The following is a 25,485-nucleotide window of genomic DNA, read 5'->3' as shown; positions in this document are numbered from 1 at the left end:
CTGTAACGGGTACACGAACGTTTTATTCTTGGCACAAGGTTATTTATTCTCATTGCATGATAAGGGTAACAAAATTCAAAGCCATTCTTCCTTATAGAGAGAGAGAGTTTCCTAAAAAATGCAATACCCTCCCTTTATGATTACAACTGCTGTGAATGACATGAAATTACTTAAACAAAGATGCTATAAAACAAATATGCTATAATAGAGCTACTTATAAAGTTTATACCGTATGAAATGTGTAATTGTGTATAATGTATATGTATAATAAAACGGAAAAGCCAGATTCAGCAAAAAGTAAAAACAAAAATCTACTTATAGCTACAATGTATGAGTATAAACTACTAAACACTAAGCAGGGGTCGATATCCTCATATCCACATTCTCAAACTGTAGATGCGGATGTGGATGTTGTTTGCACTGCTAGTGCGGATGTTAAGAAATTGACAGTGGGATGTGGATTTATGAAAAATGCGCATAATATGCGGATGCGGATATCTGATACATCCCTAATTATATATATATACTATATGCTGTAGTAGAGGTAATGTGTGCATAAAATGTATCGAGAAAAATGTCTAACAAAACTGCAATACCTCTTAATAGAGAATACTTCTAGTGAATAAGTAATAAGTTTTTACTTCTCTGCAGTGATTTCATTAGAAAGTACCGCAGTCAGAGCTGTGCATAGACGCTTGTCAAGCACCACTGCTTATGAAAGACCTAGATGGTATTTGTTCTCCTGTCTTGAAGAAATTTGTATTTTAGAAGTTCCACATGAATGACTGGACTAAGTCCATCAATAAGAACTTGTGTATTACAGGAACAAGTAAATTAATGAGGTTGCAATTACATCTTGAAGAGTTTTAGTTGGCCCCAGATTAGCCATAAGGAAAAGCACCTCAATGGCGTGGTCGGTATGGTCTTGGCCTGCCACCTCGGTGGCCGCTAGTTTGATTCTCGGGCATTCCATTGAGGGGTGAGAGATGTGTATTTCTGGTGATAGAAGTTCACTCTTGACGTGGTTCGGAAGACAAGTAAAGCCGTTGGTCCCGTTGCTGAATAACCACTGGTTCCATGCAACGTAAAAACACCATACAAACAAACAAACAAGGAAAAGCGCCTCAATGGTGTGGTCGGTATGATTTTAGCCTGCCACCTTGGTGGCTGCGAGTTCGATTCTCAAGCATTCCATTGAAGGGTTAGAGATGTGTATTTCTGGTGATCAAAGTTCACTTTCGACGTAGGTCCATTCAACGTAAAAACACCATACAAACCATAAGGAAAACGAGCCATCACCAAAAGTGCCGAATAATATTGTTGTTACCTGCGATATCACAGATGACGGGGCATTGCGACTGACAGGTAAACAAGTCGTAAGAAATGTTGTTGTAGATCAGCTCAGACCAGGTGTGCGAGCAGGTTTTCTTCGCCCAGGATCTCAGCGTTCCATTTACAGTTATCTAGAAGATCAATGACACAATTAGAAAAGTAATAACATAATTAGAAAAGTAATAGCACAATTAGAAAAGTAATAACACAATTAGAAAAGTAATAGCACAATTACAAAAGTAATAGCACAATTAGAAAAGTAATGACACAATTAGAAAAGTAATGACAAAGAAAATGGGTAAGGGTAAAACTGCTAATAGTGATAATGAATTGTATATTTAAGGGTTATGAAATTTTTTTATAAATACTCTCATAATACAAAATGTGTAAACACGTATATGCAAGTAAATTAATATGTATATATATATATATATATATATATATGAGTCTTATCGCATTACCGTGATTCATATATACGCATTAAGCAACAAATGTCCATTAATATCTAATTCACTCCACCTCGGAATTAATATATTTTCATATTTGTTAACTGAATGGGAATTTTTTAGTCGATAAATTCGTCGGCTCATAGGCGCGAACCACAGAACCAAGAATTCAGGGCGTACAGTGAAGCACTCTAAACCACACAGCTATCATGAGAGGTATAAGTTAACGCCTCTTCTCACCTACAGATCCCTGTCGTGCTCAGGTATTTGTTGTTTTGGAGTCGGCATCAACCCACCTCGACCTTGATAACTTTGAAGTGCTTTTGTTGCTCGTAGTCAAATTATGAGTCTTATCACATTACCGTGATTCAGATATACGCATTAATCTACAAATGTCCTTTAATATCTAATTCGCTCTAACTCTGAGGTAGAGTGATTTAGATATTAAAGGACATTTGTAGCTTAATGCTTATATATTATATATATATATATATATATATATATATATATATATATATATATATATATATATATATATATCCTTTCGAGCTACAAATGTCCTTCAATATCTAATTCGCTCTACCTCGGAATTGATATATTTTCATATATGTACCGAAGGGGAATTTTTTAGTTGATAATAATTTCGTCCCCTCATGGGATCGAACCACCGTCCAGTGGACGGGACCGAAATCAGAACGGACTGGACGGTGGTTCGATCCCATGAGGGGGAAGAAATTATTATCAACTAAAAAATTCCCCGTCGGTACATATATGAAAATATATCATCCGAGGTAGAGTGAATTAGATATTGAAGGACATTTGTAGCTCGAATGATTTATATGAATCACGGTGATGTGATAATTATTAATATATCATATATATATATATATATATATATATATATATATATATATATATATATATATATATATATATATATATATATATATATATATATATATATATGTACACACACACATATATATATATAATATATATATATATATATATATATATATATATATATATATATATAGTATATATATATATAATATTATATATATATATATATATATATATATATATATATATATATATATATATATATATATATATATATATATATATATATCCAGGTTCGGTAATAAATAATTGTAAACATTTTGCCATAAGATAAAGCATTTACGATTTTTTTTATATATAAAATCAACACAATGACACCATGAAAACACAGATTGGTGGTAGAAATGAATATAGAATTTAGGCCAAAGGCCAAGCACTGGGACCTATGAGGTTTTTCAGCGCTGAAACGGAAATTGATAGTAAAGGTCTGAAAGGTGTAATAGGAGGAAACGTTACCAGTTGCACTTTGAATCAGTTATTAGGAGGGTTGAAAGAAAGATGGAAGGGAGTATGAAAGGAGGTACAGTAAAAGGAACGAAAATGTTTGCTGCTAGGGGCCTAAGGCACGCTGCAAAGATCCTTTAGTAAATGCCTACAATGCACCGCATGAGGTGCGCTGATGGCACTACCTCCCTACGGGATATTTTTGGCAGAAGTTGGGCTAAAAACCTAGGTAAATGTAAGTGAGAAAGAAATGCATAGATATTAAGCAATAAACAACCGCGTTCATGCAGATTGGTTGTTAAGTGTCGGAACAAACAGTTTATCATCATACACTCAAAGGATGTTAATTCCTCCTTACTCTGTACTTGTCCTAAAATGTTAAAATAATCCTTGGCGTCTATATTAGTTTTGCATATCTTTAATAAAAAAAAGTTTCTTATATCAGACTTATCAGGACTGGACCGTTTGCTCCCAGTTCTGTAGCTCATGCCCTTTTCAGATGTGCTTGGAGACCACTGAGGGTTCGAATTTGCTCTGCTTTTAGTCTCTTTTCGTGGTGTCATTGTGTTGTTTTTGTACATATCTTCTTATTAAGACAAAATTTGTACAATTATTTATTATTCTACCAGCTTTCAGCCTCGAAAATGTATCGCGCAGTATGGAACGCTGGCTTCAGAATAAATTTAATGCTAACAAAACGCATCCCATGAAAACCTGGGTCGTTTATCAACCGAGTCTCCACTCCTGTCCCAATGTGTACACACATACACACACACACGTGTGTGTTTATTTGGCGTAACTTCATAGAAATAGATAATCTCAGTCCTTGTAATAGAACTTCCAGGGATGGGAGTCTGCAAAAGCAGGGTGAGATTTCATAAGCATTAGGTGAGGTTGGCAATCTGTAACATTTCGAAGTTCACGCTCCACTTTTTCTCTTTTATTCATTTCATTCTTTGATCAAACTAACTATTGTAACCCACACTTATTGGAATAGTGTTTAGTGTGTCTACCACTAACCAATTTCTGTGTAGCCATACACATTCCCGTGTGCTTCATGTAAACATATGTCGTTTCCACCACCTTTTAGTAGTAATTAATTGAGTTCTACCAGTACGGAAGCAGGAAAGGTAATTTCCTTCAAGAGCCCAAATCTAAATCATGTGCGCTCATTCCTCTCCAAAAAATTCAAGTGGGTAAATGAATCCAGCCCTGGTATCCCAGGCTCTTCCACCGCGGGCCCAGGGCAGCATCATATCTATTAGGAGGTATCCCCAAGGTCTCATGGGCATTGCCACATGATGTGAGGTGCGATAGCGAGTGTTGGACTTTCTGTGCCCATGACTATTATCTCTTTGTTCGACCCAGAAGTGGACGTGACTTCCAGATCAATATGATAAAGAAATGGTAAGTTTATACATTTACAGTTCTGTTATGTTCATTATTTAGAAGAAATCGATGGTAACAAAATACCCAAAACATTCCTTTTTAAATGAAGCCTGGTGCCATTTTAAAATATTTCGCTTGAACTAGATTTTAAGGCCTGCAGTTTTCTACATGTAGCAAACAGCTCAGCTATTATACCACTTAGCAGATGACTGAGGTGTGCTGAAAGCTTTCAGTTCAGTGGCCAGCTGCGTGTTTTTTGTCTCTCACGACCCTTTGAGATTAGGCGTGCAATATCAAGACAATAATGTTAGTTATTTTTTTTCATAATTTCCCCTCAGTGGAATTTGGTAATTTCTTGGTAAAAATTCAGAACTTGAAACTAATAAGTCTGAAGAAAGCTGCATTAATCTAGTAAATGATTACCAAAAATCAAGAAATAACAGAGCCAATATCAAAATCACGAAAGAGACAATCACCTGTCATTCCAAATTTCTCAACTAGGAGTCTCCAGGTAAGGACACTTCTTAGTTTGAAAATTTGGAATGTAGTTACAGAGCCTATGAAGCCAACTGGCATGATTCTTTGTAAGTCCAAAGTTTAATTGACTTAGATGTGGGTTCTTGACAAGTGAACCAGTTTTCCACTCTACTTATGAGGTAAGTTAGTCTAATGCCACCACAGTCCAGCAGAGAATCCAAGGTGGGAGAAGGAATGAATTGTCTTTTACTTGACCATAGCAATACGTTTTGAAAAAAAGAGAGTATAGGCTATAAGTAAGTAAACAGTAGCAAAGGATTGAATATTTCAGACACAAATTTGGAATATAAGTGGAGTGAATAAACTATTCAGGGATTCATACAAAGTCCTTTGGGAGCTTCAGAAATGCCAAACCAGTAACCCAAGATTTTCCTAATACGTACCTCATATTGAAAAGACAAAAAGAAAGAGCAGAAAAGAAAATTTCGATAGTAGACCTTCCCTTAGGGGGCAGTGCCGTCTGTGCACCTCACAGGGTGCACTGTAGGCATTACTAAAGGTTGTTTGCAGCACCCCTTTGTCCAGCTAGTTGCAACCCCTTTCATTCTTTTTATGGCACCTCCATTCACATTATCTAAATTCAATATTGCGCTCCAGCTTCTCCTAACAATTATTTCATAGTGCAACTGCTTTGAGGTTTTCTCCTGTAAGACCTTTCAGACCTTCCTACTCTTAATTTCCTTTCCAGCACTGAATGGCCTTAAAGGTCTCACTGCTTGGCCTCTGGCCTAAACTCTATATTCCATTCCATTCCATTCCAATAGTACATCTTGATATGTGAAAACCTTATGTACTGTCAGCAGCAAATGGGTCAGACTCCTGTTGTCTGAGAAAGTGGCATGTTGGGAAAGCTTAACTTGTGAAACAAGGTCATGTTCTTATTTGAAAATGTTCCAGCTATCTTGGTAACAGTTACTGAGTTGCAGTTTTTAGGCTCCATCAGTTTCTTTCTTAGGTAAAACCTGAACCAGCGAATGTTTCCAAGATAAATGCTGGCTGCGTGTGTTGAAAATTCATTGGAGGTGAATAAACATTGAAAATAGTTCATTCACAGATTTCTTACTGAGTAGTTTTACTGTTGACTTTTTGTGGATTAAGAAGAAGGAACCTTAGTACCTAGTAACAGAACGCTGGAATCGCTTAGAGCAGAATCTGCTAAAAAGGAAAGTCAGAGATGTGACTTTTTAATGTTGTTTCAGTTTCCATAAGAAACGCATGTTCTGCTGTTTAACTGTATGTAGTACTCTGTACATCCTGCAGTTGATGAAGATCATCTAAATGCCAAAGGAATTAAATACATAATAGCAAATGGTTACTCCATTCCTACACATTCAAAGGTTTTCTGGGAAATACAAGAACATTTAAGAAAAGTTTGATATAACTTACTTCATCGGTGAGATTATAATTTACACAATGCGAAATGCCACTGAGTTTTTTTGAATAGCACATGCTCACTTCTTCTTGCTGATCTGGACAAGTGAAGAAACAGTTCTGAAAAGGAATGAAAATGTATATTGATATTTGGTTCAAGTTGTCTTAAAACAAGTTATAGTCTCGAATATCAAGAAGAACGACCAAAAGAAGAAGAAAAACGAAGGTGGAGCTTAAGCTTTGATACAGGACATTAATTCTTAAAAGAAAAACAATTAGGAGTCATTAGCCTATATCAAAATGAACTTACTCAGAATCTATGCATTACTCACTTTATATTTACTGTATGATATATGTAAAGTAGAAGGTGGCACAAAGATATATGTCAACCATGCAATATAGAAATGGGTGTATATATAATACTTCGATCCCTGAGGGGCTAGTACTAGACACGGCGTCCCAAGGAGCTTCCCCCATGTTTAGTATCAGCACCTCAGAGTGTGACGTGTAGATAACAAGCCAAATTGGCACCCAGGATCCAGAGAAAATAACATTGTCTCTATTCACTTGGTGGAGACTTTAGAACTTACCTTCAGCTCAACAAGGCTATTAGTGTTGTTTCTCACTTTATAACAACTGTCACATGATGCCCAAGTAAGGCTGTGCCCATGGGAGCCACACTGTAAGCTCAAATTATTTTTGGGCACTGGAGGCACGTGAAGGAGAAGGGTATGGAACAGTCCAGTCAAAATAATGTTGATGTTGAACATAAAGCCATACCTTCCAAATTTGTCGGCCACAAGTCCTGTTGATTATCATAAAAGAATATTAAACATGAATTTCGTCTCTATATTACAGTAGGAAATCATTATTCATTATAAGCTTCCATTAATTATGAAACAAAAGTATATTTTTTTATTTAGAGTTCTGTGTAAGGTTTTGTTTTCTGTGAGGGATCTTCAACCAAAGATTAAACTGGCCAGGTTTATTCCTCGGAACCCTATAGCGGAAACCCGGAACTCGTGGAACCCTCAGTAACTTTATATTTGTAAAGATATTTTTTTATATTAAGGGGTTGTTGTAAATGTAAAGTTCTAAACTTCAATTTGATGTATCATTTGTTGGTTTTTATATGTAAATGGCATTTAAAGCCCCAATAATAATTAGCTCGTGTTTAGAAGCTTGTAAACTGATACTTGAAGAAAACACAGGTTAAGTATTTTAGTGAGTAGACTACGTAATCAACGACAGTATTGTTGGTTCAAGTTATTCTCTATATATGGCTAAAGCGTTGAACTTATTAAAGAAACCAGTTGTTTTTGACGCTGTTCCATCCATGGTTGTCGGTGAGTTTCTGTGTTGTCGATTCGTCTGTGGTACAATGACCATTATTTTATCTTGCCAGGTTTTTTAAAGTTTTAGTTTTAACAAATTGCATTCCGCATAAGAAAAGCTTGTCCACGATAATTGCTGAAGCTGACCATATGCATCTGTAGAATATTGCTCTGTGCAGTAAGTAACGTTTTGGCGTAGGCATTAAATTGCTCATCATGAGCCAGTTTGTGGTCCGTAATTCCGTGTCCAGTGATTATATTTAAAATTAATCAAGATGGGTTTTGAAAATAAATAATTACCTATTGTCAAAAATATGTACGACAGTAAGGGTAAAGGCAATAAAAGTGGAATGAATTCTGTCAACAATGCTGAACTCTGTGCTGACCACTCTGGCTGGACACAACTTGAGGGTTGTCAAACAATTAAAGATAAAGGCTGAACTCCCTGGAAGGGAATAATCACACTTAACTGTCTCATCATCATAACTTGTCGCGCCAGTACTGGATCCATTGTTTGGCCTCTTCATTGGTGTTCAAGAGGTCTTGATCTGTGCAGGCGGGTCCCAGATCACATTCACATTGCATTGTTCACATTGCATTGTTTATACTGGTTTCCCCTATAGAAAGGGATTAACAGGGTCGCCAATACTTTGTAAACACACTCGAGAAGGCTCCCTATACCTGACCTCACTAACTATCCAAGAGCCAGGTATTTAAAAAAAATTTTTTTTAATATTATTATGTCGCATATCACTGTCTTAAGTAAAATATTAGTTGACGATCTTCAGGAGATGCGGTAATTAGTATTGGTTTTTGTAACGCCATTTACATATATAAAAAAAACGAATAATACGTCCAATTAAAGCTGATAACTTTATCTTTACAACGATGTCATGATATCTTTACAAATAAAGTTATTAAGGGTTCCTCAAGTTCCGGGTTTTCTGCAATAGGGTTCTGGGGATAAACCTGGACATTAAACTTATTAATGGTAACCTTAAGATACTGTCTTTTGTTTTCTATTGCAAGTGTGCATTATCTGTTTTGTGTTTATGAAAGCAGAAAAATAATAGTTTTCAGATCATCACTGTTTAGTTTCCTGAAAATAAAGCTGTTGTGCTGGCTTTGTCTGCCCCTTGCGCAGTTTTTTTCTGTCCGCCCTCAGATCTTAAAAACTACCGAGGCTAGAGGGCTGCAAATTGGTATGTCGATCATCCACCCTCCAATCATCAGACGTACCAAAGTGTAACCCTCTACCCTCAGTAATGTTTATTTTATTTAATGTTAAAGGGAAAGTTTCTTGGGTGGCGGCTCATGCAGCATTACACCGAGACCACCGAAAGATAAGATTTATTTTCGGTGGCCCTCATTCTACGGTGTACAGAAAACTCTATTGCGCTGAATAAACCTCGACGGATCTTTCACTTGTTTAAAGTTAAAAACAACTTATTAAATTTTGTATTAATTAATCATCCTTTCACGAGGAAGTGGCAGCACCGCTCAAAATTGCTGCCAAATCTACCAAATAACCACCCTTATTCCTGAAAAGTTTGAACGGGCTTAAGAAGATATGGCAGCAGTGCTATAATCACCCTTGGGTCTCAACGTTTTGCATTTTACTTTTTTCTAAGACTACTACAAACCCTGTCATCAAAACACTCTTCGATAAGTGTGGATATCATGTAAGTGTCCGCATTTGTCCATTTACTTAGCTGTAAAGTATAATATTTGTCTCTATCTGACCATAATTTCTTACCGGTTATAGGAGGCCCGATGAGAGATGCGAGTGGAAGAACGGCATACATGGTGGCGATTTCCTCCACAGTGATTCCCAGCTGCTGCATGTGGAGCACCAAGTATGGCAGAAAGGCCACCACGCCTGAGGATGATGATGATGATGATGAGAGACATCGGTAAGTTAATGTACTATTTACTAATAGGAGCATTTTCTCACGTTGTATAACAGCAGCATCAAACAGCACTGCACTGCTTGGAAATGAAATTAGACTTAGAACAGTGATTCGTGAGCTTGTGGTAGTCGCTGGATTTTAAGTTCTAGCTTCTTAATCTTACATGGCATGTTTTTGGGGAGGTTTTAACTCTTGGACGGGTGGCCGGAAGTAGTCACAGGAAACAAAGTCACAATTTTGGTTAGGCAAATAAGTCACATTAATTAAAAAAGTCACAATTTTGGTTAGGGGGAATAAGTCACATCAATTCATGTCGGCCGGTAATAAAATCATGGAAAAATTCACAATATGAAGAATGTCTGCAGCTCAGTTGTTGTAGAGAGCCGGGAATATAGAGACGAATGGCAAGCCTTGATTGCCGACGTCCTTGGGGATTATGGCATCTGGATGATGATATGATATGATATTTACAGTCTTTTGTTTATGTTTTTTTTTTTACAGCGATCCCCAGCGTCCTTGAACTAAACTCGCCTCAAAAGTAGAGACGTGGATAGTACATACCGGGTTAAAACCCTTGGGGTTAAGTTTTTAGGAAACTGTGACTTTACTCGTGACCTTTTTCACCTGGGTTCCATTCCACAACATAACTAATTTGCTATAGAATATTCCGAGAAATATTTGCCAGCGTCACCCTAAGAGAAGTAAAGGTCTCAGTTGAAATAAACTTGCAGTTAACACAACAACAATAAGATTAAATCCAGTTTCATAACTTACATTCGTGAACTGTTTCAGACACCATCTTGACCTCAATTATAGTAGGCTTGGATTACAGTCCAATCTTTTATCATAATTACACGGGCATGTATATTTGTACATACTTGAATATACTTAGAGATACTTAAACTTATAAACGTACAAAAATCCGATAGTACTAGACTCTCCCGTACAAAAATTCCAAGTCATAGCACCATTACGAAACCAACTGCTGTATATATATACCTACCGGGTAACCACCGCTGGACTTGATTTGTGATGCAAGTAATTAATTGCGTAGACGTTATTACTATTATTATCGTTGTATTGCAACCTTTAAATAGACTAAATGGAAGCTTCTCTCTCTCTCTCTCTCTCTCTCTCTTTCTCTCTCAAGAAAGATCCTCTAGTAAAGAAATGCAAAAGCAAAAAGACAAAATTACATTTTTCGTACAGAGAGGAGCCATCTGGACATGACATTCATTGTTGATTCTCAAGGTGTAAAGCCCACCACTTATTTTTCTTTTTCTTTTTCTTAAACAAGGATTCAACCCACAGCAAAACCATACCTGGTTGTTTCGTGACATTAATTTTACATCAGTTAGGGATGATGAGGCGTCGTGTCTTTTAATTTCAGATGAAGCGCACGTCCCAGTTCTTTTGTTTATACTTCTTTATATACGTATATGGGGTCGTTGCGTAAACTTTTCATGATTCCTCTAGAGATGACTTGGACAAAAATAATGAACGTATACACACTAAGCCAGCTACTTTTGTAGACCCTGGTTTATATATTTATGTACACGCACGCTTTCTGATGTTTGTGAAGGTAGGCGCTAATAGACTTAGGTAATTCCACATATCATCGACAGCAAAAGCACAACGTGGAATACACTTGTCCTCATAGATGTCTCGATATCCGTCTCATGGGATTGGAAAGAATAATAGTGCTTGAGATGCAAGCACGTACTTTTTCTTTTTTTGTCAAGTGTCCTTGATTACACACACGTGTATGTATATATATATATACTATATATATATATATATATATATATATAGTATTATATATATAATATATATATATATATAGGGAGGAACAGGATAGCCAGATGACGTGGTAATATTGCAAACATTATTATTATTATTAGTATTATTATTATATATTATTATTATTATTATTATTATTATTATTATTATTATTATTATTATTATTATTATTATTATTTTGTTCTAAAGAAAAAATATAATAGTCTGCAATATTGCCACATTTTCTGGCTATCCTGTTCCTCCTTTTTATGTATATATATATATATATATATATATATATATATATATATATATATATATATATATATATATATGTATATATAATATATATATAGCCAATGACCATTGACAAACAAAATCCAAAACTCAATTCCCAGTAAGTGTGTAGCTATCAAATGCACAGACAATACTACTTCGTCAACACAATACACAGTACCAGCTGAATATGGAATTTAGGCCAAAGGCCAAGCACTGGGACCTGTGAGGTCATTCAGCTCCGGAAAGGAAATTGACATTAAAAAGTGGGAAAGGTTTAACAAGAGGAGAACCTCAAAGCAGTTGCACTTTGAATCAGGTATTAGGAGAGGGTGGGAAGTCAGATGGAAGAAAGAGAATATGGAAGGAGGTACAGTAAAAGGAACGAAAGGGGTTGCAGCCAGGGGCCAAAGGGACACTGCAAAGATCCTTAAGTAATGCCTACAGTGCATGGCATGAGGTGCACTGATGGCACTACCCCCTCTGTGGTGTCCTTCCCTGTGGGAGTCAGGAATATATGTTGTGTATTCGGTCATAAGTCAAATATCATTCACGCAGTTAGAACCACCACGAAATACTTATAATGCGGGAAAAAATTATCTTCATTGTCTTTGTTGCGTTTTGTTACACTTTTATCACCATACTGTTATAACGAAAATAGTTTTATGGTAAAGAAAAAATTAGCTCCTCGTTGTACAAGTAGTTTACGCGCTCGCCTACTAATTCGGTAGCAGCGCCTCAGTGGCGTGATCAGTATGATCTTGGCCTACCACCTCGGTGGCCGCGAGTTCGATACTCGGGCATTCCATTGAGGTGTGAGAGGTGTGTATTTCTGGTGACAGAAATTCACTCTCGACGTGGCTCGGAAGTCACGTAAAGCCGTTGGTCCCGTCGCTGTATGACCACTAGTCCCATGCAACGTAAAAACACCATACAAACAAACAAACAAAAATACCAATTCGGTAGTACCGAGTTCGATTCCCCGCTCTGCCAACTTGGAGTCAGAGGCATTTGTTTCTGGCGATTAGAAATTCATTTCTCGATATAATGTGGTTCGGATCCCACAGTAAACTATAGGTCCCGTTGCTAGGTAACCACTTGGTTCCTAGCCACATAAGCAAATCTAATTGTTTGGGGGCAGCCCTAGGAAAGCTGTTAATCAGCTCATTGGTTTGGTTCAACTAAGATATACTTAACTAAGTACAGAAGAGATACACGCACTGGAAAACCTCTAAACTGTATTAGCCTATGCGTAATAAAAATATAAACTTGGAAGGGCAAACGAGGGATGGTGATTACATAAGGCCCCATGAATTGCCCTGCATTTAAATAAGTGAGAGACCTCAGCAACGGGGTTGGCGAGGAACCAGAGAAGTTGCAGAAATATTCTGAGAAAGATGTTTAAGAAATGATAAGAATTTAATGAGGGAGTTTCAGAATATGTTGTTTACATGGTCACCCGTGTCAGGATTCGAGCCCATATCTGGTGAATCTGGACGAGGTCATGCTAGCAACCTCGTATCTGGTTAAAAAGTGGCCTGCATGCGAGATATATAATGGAGTACGGGTGCGAGGCCTTCAAGGACAAGACGTCGAAAGGCCTTGCAGTGGTATATACTCCATTGTTTCACTTTCCTTTGTGGAATTTGTCTCTATATTTAATCAGCTTAAAAAGCAATAAAAACAACTTACCCAATTGGGACTATTCCAGTTGCAATAAAATATCTGAATTCAACTAGAATATGTATGCTTGAACACCATTAGACTTTTATTCTCCTTGTGGTCAGGTCAATAACGTGACCCCTTTCTGATGGTATATATAGATGCGGGTTCGAATTCTGCCACAGATGCCAGAATTTCTTCTTATTCTTGTATTTGAATCTAAGGCTTTGTAATGAAGAGTGTGAAGGTTTCGAAAAGTTAGGAGGGCTTTATTATTATTATTTAAATTACTTGCACACATAAACTATATATATATATATATATATATATATATATATATAATATATATATATATATATATATATATATATATGTATGTATATATATACATACATATATATATATATATATATATATATATATATATATATATATATATTAAGATCACGAAAAGGTAAAAATTTGCAGCCACGAAGGAAAAAGTGAATCAGTGGGATGAGCCAAGTACTGTCGTCTTATTACCAGTTGCTGTGACCATGTATTGATAATGAGACGAAAGTACTTAGCATCTCCAGTGTTTCAATTTTCCTTCATTGCTGTAACTGTGTTCATTATATGTATAAATGCATATGTACATGTGTGTATATGTATGCTTTATGTGTCAGGATTAGGTTAACGTTAACACTTACATCATACCCGCTCACACACCTGGCGAATTCTAAGACATTTATTAGGGAAGGAGTTGACCAATCCTCACCATAGTAGCATAGTGTTGAAAGGTGTATTACTTTTCGTGCTGAAACATTCCCATATAATCTAATAATGGTTACTCTCGATTTCTTCACACTTTTTTCGGAGGCGTGTGTCATTGCAAGGCCTATGAACTTAACGAAGGAGCTATACACCCGTGTGCCAGGATTCAACCTGGCACCTCCTACTGTGTCAGAATAAAGTTAACATTAACAATCGATTACAATGTTTATTCATTTAGGTCTTCATTTTGGCTGTGAGAACGGTTCCAGAAAGTGTGAAGAAATCGAAACATTAGCAGGTCACAATGCCTATATATATATGTAAATAAATTCTTCTGTTAAAACAACATACTACGTCTCAAGTATAAAAGACTTCTACCCTTATCAAGTAGTGAATGACAGGAGTTACATTGGCGAAAATATATAGTGGGAGATATGCCCTTAGGTGATGCCTGGGGTCACCGCTAAGCCGACGTTGGTGGAAATTAGCCCACCAAAATAATGTCCTTAGCTTTAAACCAGAGTTATTTGATGGGTCTTTTATACTTGAGAGTGTTTAAGTATGCTTATAAGAGCTCTTCAAACTATTTGCTTAAAACGTCGATGCGTTGAGAATGTATTATTCAAATAGAACGCAGCAATAACAGTTGCATTGACATCTTAATTTCAGTAGGAATAAACTACATAAGCGTCGATTCTGGATGAGGCCTAGTTGCACCTTTGTTCAGAGTGGAAATGGTTTTGAAGTACGTATTCACATGAGAAATAGGATATATTGAGGAAATGAGTTTCTTAGAATATACACGAGTGCAATGTAGATGGAAGAGCGAATTGACAGATGAAGGGAGGAGGGGAGTGGCTGAATGTATATCTGGTCATTATCTGGTTGAAGTTAAACTTAAAATGAATGAAGTTTGAAGTGGAGAGGAAGAGGTGGAAATGTGACTCAGTGTAGTTAACTCAAGTGATTTTCAGAACAAGGAATGAAGGGTGCTAAATATTGTGAGGAAAGATCAATGCATCAGACACTAAAGTTTAAGGAGTATGCAGAGGGTAAGCAGAGTTCATGCATGGGGGTCACAGAGTCAGCAAATTGCAACGGTAGCTACAGGAAAATAGGAGGATGGGATGAAAGAAGTAAACGTTCTTTGAAGAAAGGATTTCTTGTGATCCAACTGCTTGTCAAAAGCAAATGTCTTGTGTAGGTATGTAAGAGATAAGGGAGGCAAGAACAAAGTGAAAGAGAAAAAGGATGTTGTGGGGGGAATGGGGTTTAGAATATTGTCATGTAAATCTGGATAATCACTTTTAAAGGAAAAAAATTCTAGTGTGCATCTGGTTCTAAAAATGAAATAGGAAAATTTAATCATTAATTGATGGAGCCAGCAATTTGAAGATTCATTGTGTGGAGGATAGGAGATTGCCAGAGATGAATGATGCAGGAAGTGAAAGGATTAAAGTAAATTTGAGACTGCTTGCAGAAGTAACAGTTGAGGGTAAAAGGAGGATAATCAAGAGGCTTCAGAATGGAAGGCACCTGGAGTTGACAAGATGACAAGATGTCCTGGTAGGGTACTGAAAATGAAGCTGAATGGCTAATCAGCATTGGTCTAGATGAGGGAAGTGTTCTCAAAGGATAAGGGAGAGGATTAATAGTTCCTATGTAATGTGAAGGATGACAGATAAGACTGGAATGCAGAGACATGAAATGTTGTAGTATAACTGGGAAGATATATATGTATATTTAAAGGTAACGTGATAGTAGGATTAACCAAGTATGAGCAATGTGAGCTTAAGACAGAAAAACAAAGTATATATATCAACACTTTGTTTTGATCTGTTATTTCCAAGCAATTTGAAAGTGAAAAGTAAAAGCTGATCACTGTTCACATGGACCTAGAAAAAGCTTGTGATGATTTGTTAGAGATGAAATGTTGATGGTGGTGAGGATGTAAGGTGTGGATTGTAATTTGTTGCGAGCATTTACAAAATATGAGTGACTAGTTAAGTGTGAGAGTGAGTTTGAGAAAAGGTTACAGTGTGTCTGTTTGGAGATTTATTATCTTTATGGATGGAGCAACGTGAAAAGTTTGCAAGAGGATGTTAGGTTGAACTGCAGAATTGTAGAATATGAAAACGAGTCAAGAGTGAAGTTTGGAAGGGCTAGTGCTTCCAGTGGTAATTGAGAATCGTAGGGAGAAACTGCAGGAACTTTGAGAGAGTTAGTTTGGAAGTGTTTGTAAGATGAAAGTGTTGACAGTAAATATGAACAATAGTAAAGTTATGAGGGTGAATGGGCACTAGGAAAATGGAGCAATGAATGTTGATACGGACGGTGAATGGATGGAGGTAGGTGACTAATTACGTATTTGGGATTAGAAATAATGGTGGGGGATTACAGAGTAGGTGAGTCACACATTTGATAAAACAAGGAAGGAAGCAAGGTGCGTTGTGGAAGATTTGGAAGTGGGTTGGCAATACACAGAAGTATTAAAACGTGTAGCATAGGTGAAACGATGGAGCAAGTTGTTTAGAGTTAGACGTGAGGGGGAAAGACAGTCTAAGAATATGTTGCTTATTACAGATGGAGTGAAAGAAGGTACTGGAAACACTCCAGTAAGCAAGAAAGTGCCTGCAAGTTATGAGCAAATGACACAATGTTAAGGGTGTGTGACAGGCTGCTGATATATCTTTTACTCTTTTGCGTATGAAGTGGCTAATGTTGTAGAAATTCTCTGTGAAAGGAGTTCATACATGATCCAGCAGTAAAAGTTTGAGTTATTCAGTAACTGTTGTTTTGTTGTGTTATCCTTGGGGAACCATTGTCAGGAGAAATGTCTACACAGACACATCTTTGGTGGACCTAATTGGCATCATCTGTCTTTGGACCAGGCTCATCTTCAGTTCCACCACTACTAACAGATGATGGTAGATGGTTACTGGCCCTAAGGAAAAGGCTGTGCTCCTTCATGAGTTTTGGAAGCTGAGCCGTCAGCTGAGGATGTCCCTCTCCCTGATACTTGTCATTTTGATGGCTGGTTTCGGGAAGGTCCTGAAGGTTTCTTTTGTTTTTCAAAAAGTTTCTAGCTTGTCGTCTCCAAGATTAGTGAATTCTATGGAATTTTATGTCGACAAAGTATCTTTGCAGATGAGCACAAGCTTAGTTATACAGTTCATGATCCAAAACATGGCATATCTGCAACTATGGGCCAATTTCTATTCTCCCTGTGCACTCCAGAGTTGCAGAAAAACTTATTTTTGAGACATTATACAAGTATGTGGAATCCAGAGATTATTAGCTGATACCTAATAGGCATATAGGATATTGGTATTAACGATGACCTTTTAGATTTGGCATGCCATTTGCAAAACCTTGATAAGGGTTTTGAGCGGAGTAATTCAGATTTATTTTATTTAAGTACTTCAGAAGGCACTTATGTATTTATAACCTTTAGGATCATGGAGTTTGGTGGATATGTTTTAGGATTACTTCAAGATTCAAGGTAGACAGCAGGAACTCACTAAGTTGCTGTTGATGGGATCTTTAGTGAACCAAGGCCTACAGAGTCTGGTGTTCCACAAGGCAGTGTTCTTGGTCCACTGTTATTTCTCGTGTATACAAGTGATATGGATGTTGGCCTGGAAAACGAAATTGTTCCATATGCTGATGATGCAACACTTTTGGGTGTAGTAAAGTCTCCACTTATGAGAAACGAAACTGCCCTTAGTCTCAGTCCTGGAGCAGAATAGTGAATGGTGTAGTTGGTGGGCTATAGGGCTAAACTCAAGTAGAACGTAAACACTATTGATTAGTTCATCTCGTACAGATTCTCCACCCGCATCCTCCCCTTCAAGTAGATGGGGCTCTGCTGAAGGACTCTGAAGATTTAACCATTCTTGGTGTAACTTTTGGCTGACCTTACTTTTGAGAAACATCTGATCAAAGTTTCAGCATATGCCGCGCTGAAGTTAGGTATTGTACGCAAGGCCCCGTATATTTACAACAGTGGTAAAATCAGTGCAATCTATTTTAAGTATTTTGTGCTTCCTTTACTAACATACTGTTCTCCTGTGTGGATGTCTGCTTCTGCCAGAGACCTCATTTAGAGTTGTTAGTGGATGTAGGTGTCCATTTCCCAACATCAACTGTTATGACTTGGACCATCGACAGACGGTCTGTTGTTTGTCAGTTTTTCACAATTTGTATTTAAACAGAGATCTTTCACATTTACAGTTGATTCCTGATCCATTCTTGCACAGAGCAACCAGGTTTTCTGAACAGCAGCACCGCCATGCAGTCAGTGTGCCTCGCTTTCTAACTTCTCCGTTCCAGAGGTCCTTCATTCCTCCCACTTTTGAGCAGTGGAACAGTTTCCCTCATGATGCACAACTGGAACCTGGAAAGTTCCAGCAAAGATGAAATGCCTGACTGCCCTAAAACAATTACTCCTTGTATTTTGATGCATTTTTATCAACTTATTTATTAATTTGTTCATTTTTTTTTTCTAGTAATTGATCAATTCTTTCTGTATTCCTATTAACTTTTGTTACATCTTTCAAATGACCACTATATATATAAAATATATATATATATATATATATATATATATATATATATGTATATATATATAATATATATATATATATTATATATATGTATTATATATATATATATATATATATATATTATAGTAGTATATATATATATATATATATATCTATATGTATTATATATGTATATATATAGTATATATATATATATTATATATATATATATATATATATATATATATATATATATATATATATATATATATATATATATTATATATATAAATTAAGGGAAAAAAATATGAAAACCTATTCATATGGAACAAGCGCAGAGGGGCCATTGACTTAAAATTCAACCTTCCAATATGGTGTTCAATTGAAAGAAGTAATAGAAGTTAAAATAGGGAATACAGAAATAATTGATCAATTATTAGAAAAAATAATGAACAAATTAATAAATAAGTAGATAAAAATGTATCGGAATACAAGGAGGATTGTTTTAAGGTAGATGCATTTTATCTTTGCTTGGGCTTCCCAGGTTCCAGTTTTGCATCATCAGGGAAACTTTTCCACAGCCAAAAGAAGGAGGGAAAAAGGACCTCTGGAAAAAAGAAGTTCGACAGCGACAGCGAGGGAGGAATGAAGGACCTCTGGAACGGAGAAGTTCGAAAGCGAGGCACACTGACTGCATGGCGGTGCTGCTGTTCAGAAAACCAGGTTGCTCTCTGCAAGGAAAAGATCAGGAATCAACTGTAAAAGTGAAAGATCTCTGTTAAAATACAAATGGTCAAAAACTGACAAACAACAGACCATCCGTCGATGGTCCAAATCATAACAGTTGATATTGGGAAACAGATACCTACCACTACTGACAACTCTATCTAAAAAGAGATAAATCTCTGGCAGAAGCAGACATCCACACCGGAGAAGTCTGTTATTAAAGGAAGGACAAATTTCTTAAAACAGGTTGCACTGATTTTATATCACTGTTATAAATTATACGAGGCCTTACGTATATAATGCCTGATTTCCGTGCGGCTTGTGCTGAAACTTTGATGAAATATATATATATATATATATATATATATATATATATATATATATATATATATATATATATAGATAGATAGATAGATAGATAGATAGATAGATAGATAGATATATATATATATATATATATATATATATATATATATATATATATATATATATATATTTCATCAAAGTTTCAGCACAAGCCGGACGGAAATTAGGCATTATATACGTATACCCTCGTATAATTTATAACAGTGATATAAAATCAGTGCAACCTGCTATATATATATATATATATATATATATATTATATATATATATATATATATATATATATATATATATATATATATATATATATATGCACGTATATCGGTAGTTAGGATGCTCGCAGCACCAACAAGCAGAGCCAGGGTTCATTCTCGCCTAAGTACTAGATTGGATCAGTATAAATTTTGTTGCATATCGTAACCAGGTTGGAAAAAAGATAAACCAGAAACCTAACTATTCTGGAGCCAGAGTTGCTTAAGGTTGCAAAACAAAAAGACGTACGGCGAATAGATTTTCAAGATACGTACAATGGAAGAGACAGACAGTGTAGTATGCTTGCGCGTGTACGTAGATATCTATAGAAGTAGTGTGACATAAGCAGATTTCGTTTTGGGGGTCAGTCCATCTTTAAGAGAGACAAATTCCCGTTCTAATTATGCCTTCTCAGGCGCGCTTGTTTTCATCTGAAGGCGAGAAAGAGACGGCAGTTGGCGTTTTGTTCTGTCTAATCCTCTCACATGACATATTGGCTGTCACGCCTCTTCATTTGAAGGTTTTGTGAGTAGTCACACTATAGTAGGCATTGGAGAGGCAGGTTTGTTGCCTTCTGGACTCGCTAGGTTACTGGGTTTTAGACTGGGCACGGCGTTAAGAAATGTGTATGCTTAAGCAAACAGTATGTCTACGGGCTGATCTATGAGCAAGAGCCCCGTGCTGGCATATAAACAGTGTCCCATTCATGTTTAAATGTAAATATTTTCCTGTTTACCGATATGTTGATACAGATTTGTCTTCATAAAATGATAGTTTGTCATTTGTTTGTGTTCAGATAGGTATATTCATTTTATAGGCTCTTGTAGTATTTGTGAATGTCAGCAGATACAGAAATGTTAACTTACGACCGTTACTTCAGATACAATAGTTTTTTTCGTAAGATGTTAAACGTCATACATGAATTTCACACTAGCTCCAATGAAGTAGTACTACCTGACGCAAGCCAGCTGAAGATAGACGGGCAATTTGTTCCCTCCTGTTCCTTAAAAACAATGTGGGCGTAATAAATCAATGAGGACAAGTCTCAATATCCTTAATGAATCAGGAATCAGCAAATGTGTGTCTCAAGTTTTCTGTCCCTTACAAGTAGCCTTCACTTTAGTAAGAAGAGGAAAGACACTCAAAATGTTCATTATTCTAGAGTAATCGAAATGAGTAAGCTAGAGCAATGGTCTGATATGAAGCACTTTTTACGTCACATCTGCTGTTAAGATATATTGAGCACTTTGACTCGTGTTGGCTTAATTTTCAGGTATTCGGTGTTTCCTTATTTCGTACTTTACTTTCAAACAGCTTTTGAATTCTCTATCTTTTTTTCATCATTCATGGAACTCTTCAAAAGAAATCTTCTCAAGGAGACTTAGGAAAGGCTTCATAAAGTTGACTGAGAAACGTTCTCGAGTACAAAAAATGTGTAAGTATTGGTTCTCTTTCTGTTCGTCAGGCTCTGACCCTGAGCTCAGTTCGCCCGCGGCCGGATTGTTCACCAGAGGATAAGAGTGAGAGGTCACACTCACAGCAGAGGAACCAAATCTGACCTTTCCTTGATAGTGACCCCCAAGGGTATTTGGGAGTCGGTAACTGTCTAATATTTCTTTAAGGGGGGTCACTATCTTTATGTTATTTAGTCTTTTATATTTTTATGATAAACCCCAACGGGCGCGCACTAAACAAGCAGCACAGGTGGATACATACCGAGCTAAAACTTTTCGGGGGGCCGTTCGGTAGTCCCGAGTTCGATTCCCCGCTTTGCCAACGTGGAATGAGAGGAGTTTAGTTCTAGTGATTAGAAATTCATTTCTCGACATAATGGGGTTCGGATCCCACAGTAAGCTGTAGTAGATCCCGTTGCTAGGTAGCCAATTGGTTCCTAGCCACGTCAAATGATCTAATCCTTCGCGGGCAGTCCTAGGAGAGCTGTTCATCAGCTCCTCAGTTGTCTGGTTAAACGCAGATACACTTAACTTGTTTCCACTAACTAGGGACGATCCACAAAATGTAGTAAAGAGGAAGGGGAAACCTATACGATTTGTAGTAATGAAAATAAACCATATTCCCCCAAGAGGAATAAAGAAAATTAACACAAAAGTTTCCGTTACCGAAACGAAGACAAGTGTAGCTCATATTATGACTTTTGAATAAAGAACTTGTCCTTTGCTTATGCAAAATGAGTAGTTGGATGACTTTTCCATCAAAAGGAATAAGAGAGATATGGGGGAGAACTAAATGCAGACAGTTATAGACTTTCCAGTAAGTTAGGTAGAGGAACTCCTTGTAAAACTCTCTCTCTCTCTCTCTCTCTCTCTCTCTCTCTCTCTCTCTCTCTCTCTCTCTCTCTCTCTCTCTCTCTCTTACCTCCATTGAAGAAGAAGGTGACGGCTTTGATAGGGATTAATTTCTTGTCTATCCGAAATTCCCTTTTCAGCCAGGACCACCATCCCGTCGGCTTCCCTTCGGCTGGAGTTACTTGAAGTTCTGGTTTTTCTCCTGAAAATATAAAAAGAAAGAAAGGAAAACACTCCATTAATAATAACTCTTTCTCAGTCAGGGTGATTTACTCTTGCTGTCATTCAAAACCCCAAATTCTGATTCGTAAAAATATGGCATTCCATTTATAAATTTGAAAGGTAGTAAGTTGCGATATAATAATGTGTCATCATTACTGTATTTGATGACAAGTCGTAACTGACTAACAACCTTTTAAAATTCGTTATCGCCCTCTATACCCTCTATATAAAGTTGCATTCTTTAACCATAATCAATTTTTTATTCATTTATCTTTTTGTGTTTTGCATAATGAACGCTGAAGCCGTCATTCACACACGCAGAATAATATATATATATATATATATATATATATATATATATATATATATATATATATATATGTGTGTGTGTGTGTGTCATATCACATTACCATGATTCATACACATATATCGAGCTACAAATGTCCTTTAATATCTAATTCGCTCTACCTCGGAATTAATATATTTTCATGTATGTTTAACCGAAGGGGAATTTTTTAGGCGATAATAGAGTTGACGGCTCACGGGCACGAACCATCGACACCTTCAAATCATGGACGACAGTGATGCCTTAGCCCACCCCGCCACCGCAAGGGTGGGCTAAGGCTAAGGACATTTGTAGCTCGATATATATATATATATATATATATATATATATATATATATATATATATATATATATATATACACCTAGAGGCCGATAATGAATTTTAAAAGCTTAACAATCAGTTACAACTCTTCAGCAAATACTACTACTACATTAATGAAGACACACAATTATTATATCGCAAAAGACATGGGGCATAGTTGACTTTCAAAATAATCAGTCTCTGATGGTATGAGACGTATAGGAATTTGTGAGCAAATCACGAAAGACAGTGGTAAAACACATATTATATATATATATATATATATATATATATATATATATATATATATATATATAATATATATATATATATATATATAATGTATCGGTGGACTTACCCATAGTTCTAGGAATTGAAGTGATTCTTCTTGCCTTTTTTTATTTGTTTAATCTCAGTGCTCGTTGACAGTTCTGGGGGAAAATGAAGATATTCGTCAGTATCCACGATCTTGTGTTTTGATTGTCTATTCATTTATATGCATTATCCCAACAAGGCGTGACCTGACTCCAGCTTACTAGGAACGAGTGCAAGATTGTCTCCGCACGCGTAAGTTGTAAACATTATGTAATTCACTTTTAACGCAAATTAAAACGCGCTAAAATCTACAGTCAAGCACGTAGAGCGTTGTTTCACCAACGAAAATTAAAATACGCCAAATTTTATTAGAAATCATTTTTCTGTACTGTTTAACGTGAATATTTATTAATAAATAAATCATAAGTATCCTATCCCGAAGATCCTGTATCTTTAACTCAACACAAAACATCCCCAACAACAACAACAACAACAACAACAAACAAGCGAAAATGAACTTTTGGTTAGGCGACCTTTGACCTGGCCCTACCACCCCTGAGAGTGATCAATTCTTAGAATACGATATTTGTCGCCCATGTCTCCGGCAAAGTTTCGAGGTAAACTGGTTTTTATAAATGTACTATGAAAGTCTGACATCTTATGAGTCTCGCAGGCGAAACTACGAAGTCCCCAGTAGGGGGATAGTGCCGTCAGTGCACCTCATTCGGTGAAATGTAGGCATTAACTCAAGTTTCTTTGCAGCGTCCCTTCGGCCCCTAGCTGCAACTACTTTCATTCCTTTTACTGTACCTCCGTTCATAATCTCTTTCTTCCATCTTACTGTCCACCCTCTCCTAACAGTTGTTTCATAGTGCAGCTGCTTCGAGGTTTTCCTCCTGTTACACCTTTGACTGTCAATTTCCGTTTCAGTGCTGAATGGCCTTAGTTGCCCCAGTGCTTGGCATAATGCCAAAAATAATCTATATATATTATATATATATATATATATATATATATATATATATATATATAAAGAGGTTTTTGCCACGGAGGAAAGAATGAAAGGCCAGAGAGCCAAGAACTTTTGGTCTAATACGACCCTTTAATACGACCCTTTACTTAGGACTAAGTAAAGGGTCGTACTAGACCGAAAGTTCTTGGCTCTCTCGCCTTTAATTTTTTCCTCAGCAATCACGTTTTATATACTTCGTGATCAAGTTATTCATATTATATATGTGTGTATATATATATATATATATATATATATATATATATATATATATATATATTATATATATCTACCAAACCAAGTAATGGTTAAATATGTGTAAACAAGAGGGGCTGGTAAATCAGAGAGCTTTGGCGATCTCCTCGTCTTATTTACGCAATTTTTTTTCTCTTTGACATTTGTGAATTCGAGATCATTTCCTCCCCGAATGCTTTAGTAAATCGCATATTGAAAACCAATTCTTTCTAGAATAGCCCAAAGGTATTCATTACATACAGAAATTTTTTCATAAGCTTGTTCTTCAAGACCTTGATACTCGGATTTGCTCTTTGACACCCATTCTTCGTAATTAGAGTTTAATAGATCTGCCTTGACACCTTTATGATCTGATTAGCTACATTTAAAGACTAGCGCTACACCCCGGAAGGTGCACTGTAAGCATAATAATGGCTATTTAGCTTCGTTTCTTCAATTTTCCTGTCAAGCCTGCCTCTCAGACTATTACTCTCGTCAGTGCACCTCACGTGGTACACTGTAGGCATTACGGAATGTTCTTCGCAGCATTGCTTCGGCTCCTAGCTACAACCCCTTTCATTACTTTTACTGTACCTCCACATTTATAATCTCTCTTCCATCTCACTTTCCACCCTCTCCTGACAATCGTTTCTATTATTGTTTTATTTTTATTTTTTATTATTACTAATCTAAATTTTACTTATTATATTATTTTATTATTTTTATTT

The 25,485-nt window shown here is 36.4% G+C and overlaps 1 protein-coding gene across 3 annotated transcripts in view; it reads right to left on the bottom strand.

The window, feature by feature from the left end:
* LOC135219996 (uncharacterized) overlaps positions 1–25,485 on the bottom strand; it is a 47,066-nt gene that overhangs the window by 18,826 nt on the left and 2,755 nt on the right. For all 3 annotated transcript variants that reach the window (XM_064257279.1, XM_064257280.1, XM_064257281.1), the window contains exons 2-7: positions 23,558–23,630; positions 22,401–22,532; positions 9,513–9,635; positions 7,013–7,227; positions 6,438–6,542; positions 1,328–1,463 (exon numbers count right to left, since the gene is read on the bottom strand). In XM_064257279.1, the coding sequence (XP_064113349.1) occupies positions 1,328–1,463; positions 6,438–6,542; positions 7,013–7,227; positions 9,513–9,635; positions 22,401–22,532; positions 23,558–23,561 (715 nt within the window). In that variant the 5' untranslated portion in view covers positions 23,562–23,630. The remainder of the gene's footprint in view (positions 1–1,327; positions 1,464–6,437; positions 6,543–7,012; positions 7,228–9,512; positions 9,636–22,400; positions 22,533–23,557; positions 23,631–25,485) is intronic.

Source organism: Macrobrachium nipponense, chromosome 1 (assembly GCF_015104395.2).
Source record: "Macrobrachium nipponense isolate FS-2020 chromosome 1, ASM1510439v2, whole genome shotgun sequence".
Lineage (NCBI taxonomy): Eukaryota > Metazoa > Arthropoda > Malacostraca > Decapoda > Palaemonidae > Macrobrachium > Macrobrachium nipponense.
The sequence above is the reverse complement of the archived record's forward strand: the minus strand, read 5'-3'. Positions and strand labels throughout refer to the sequence as shown.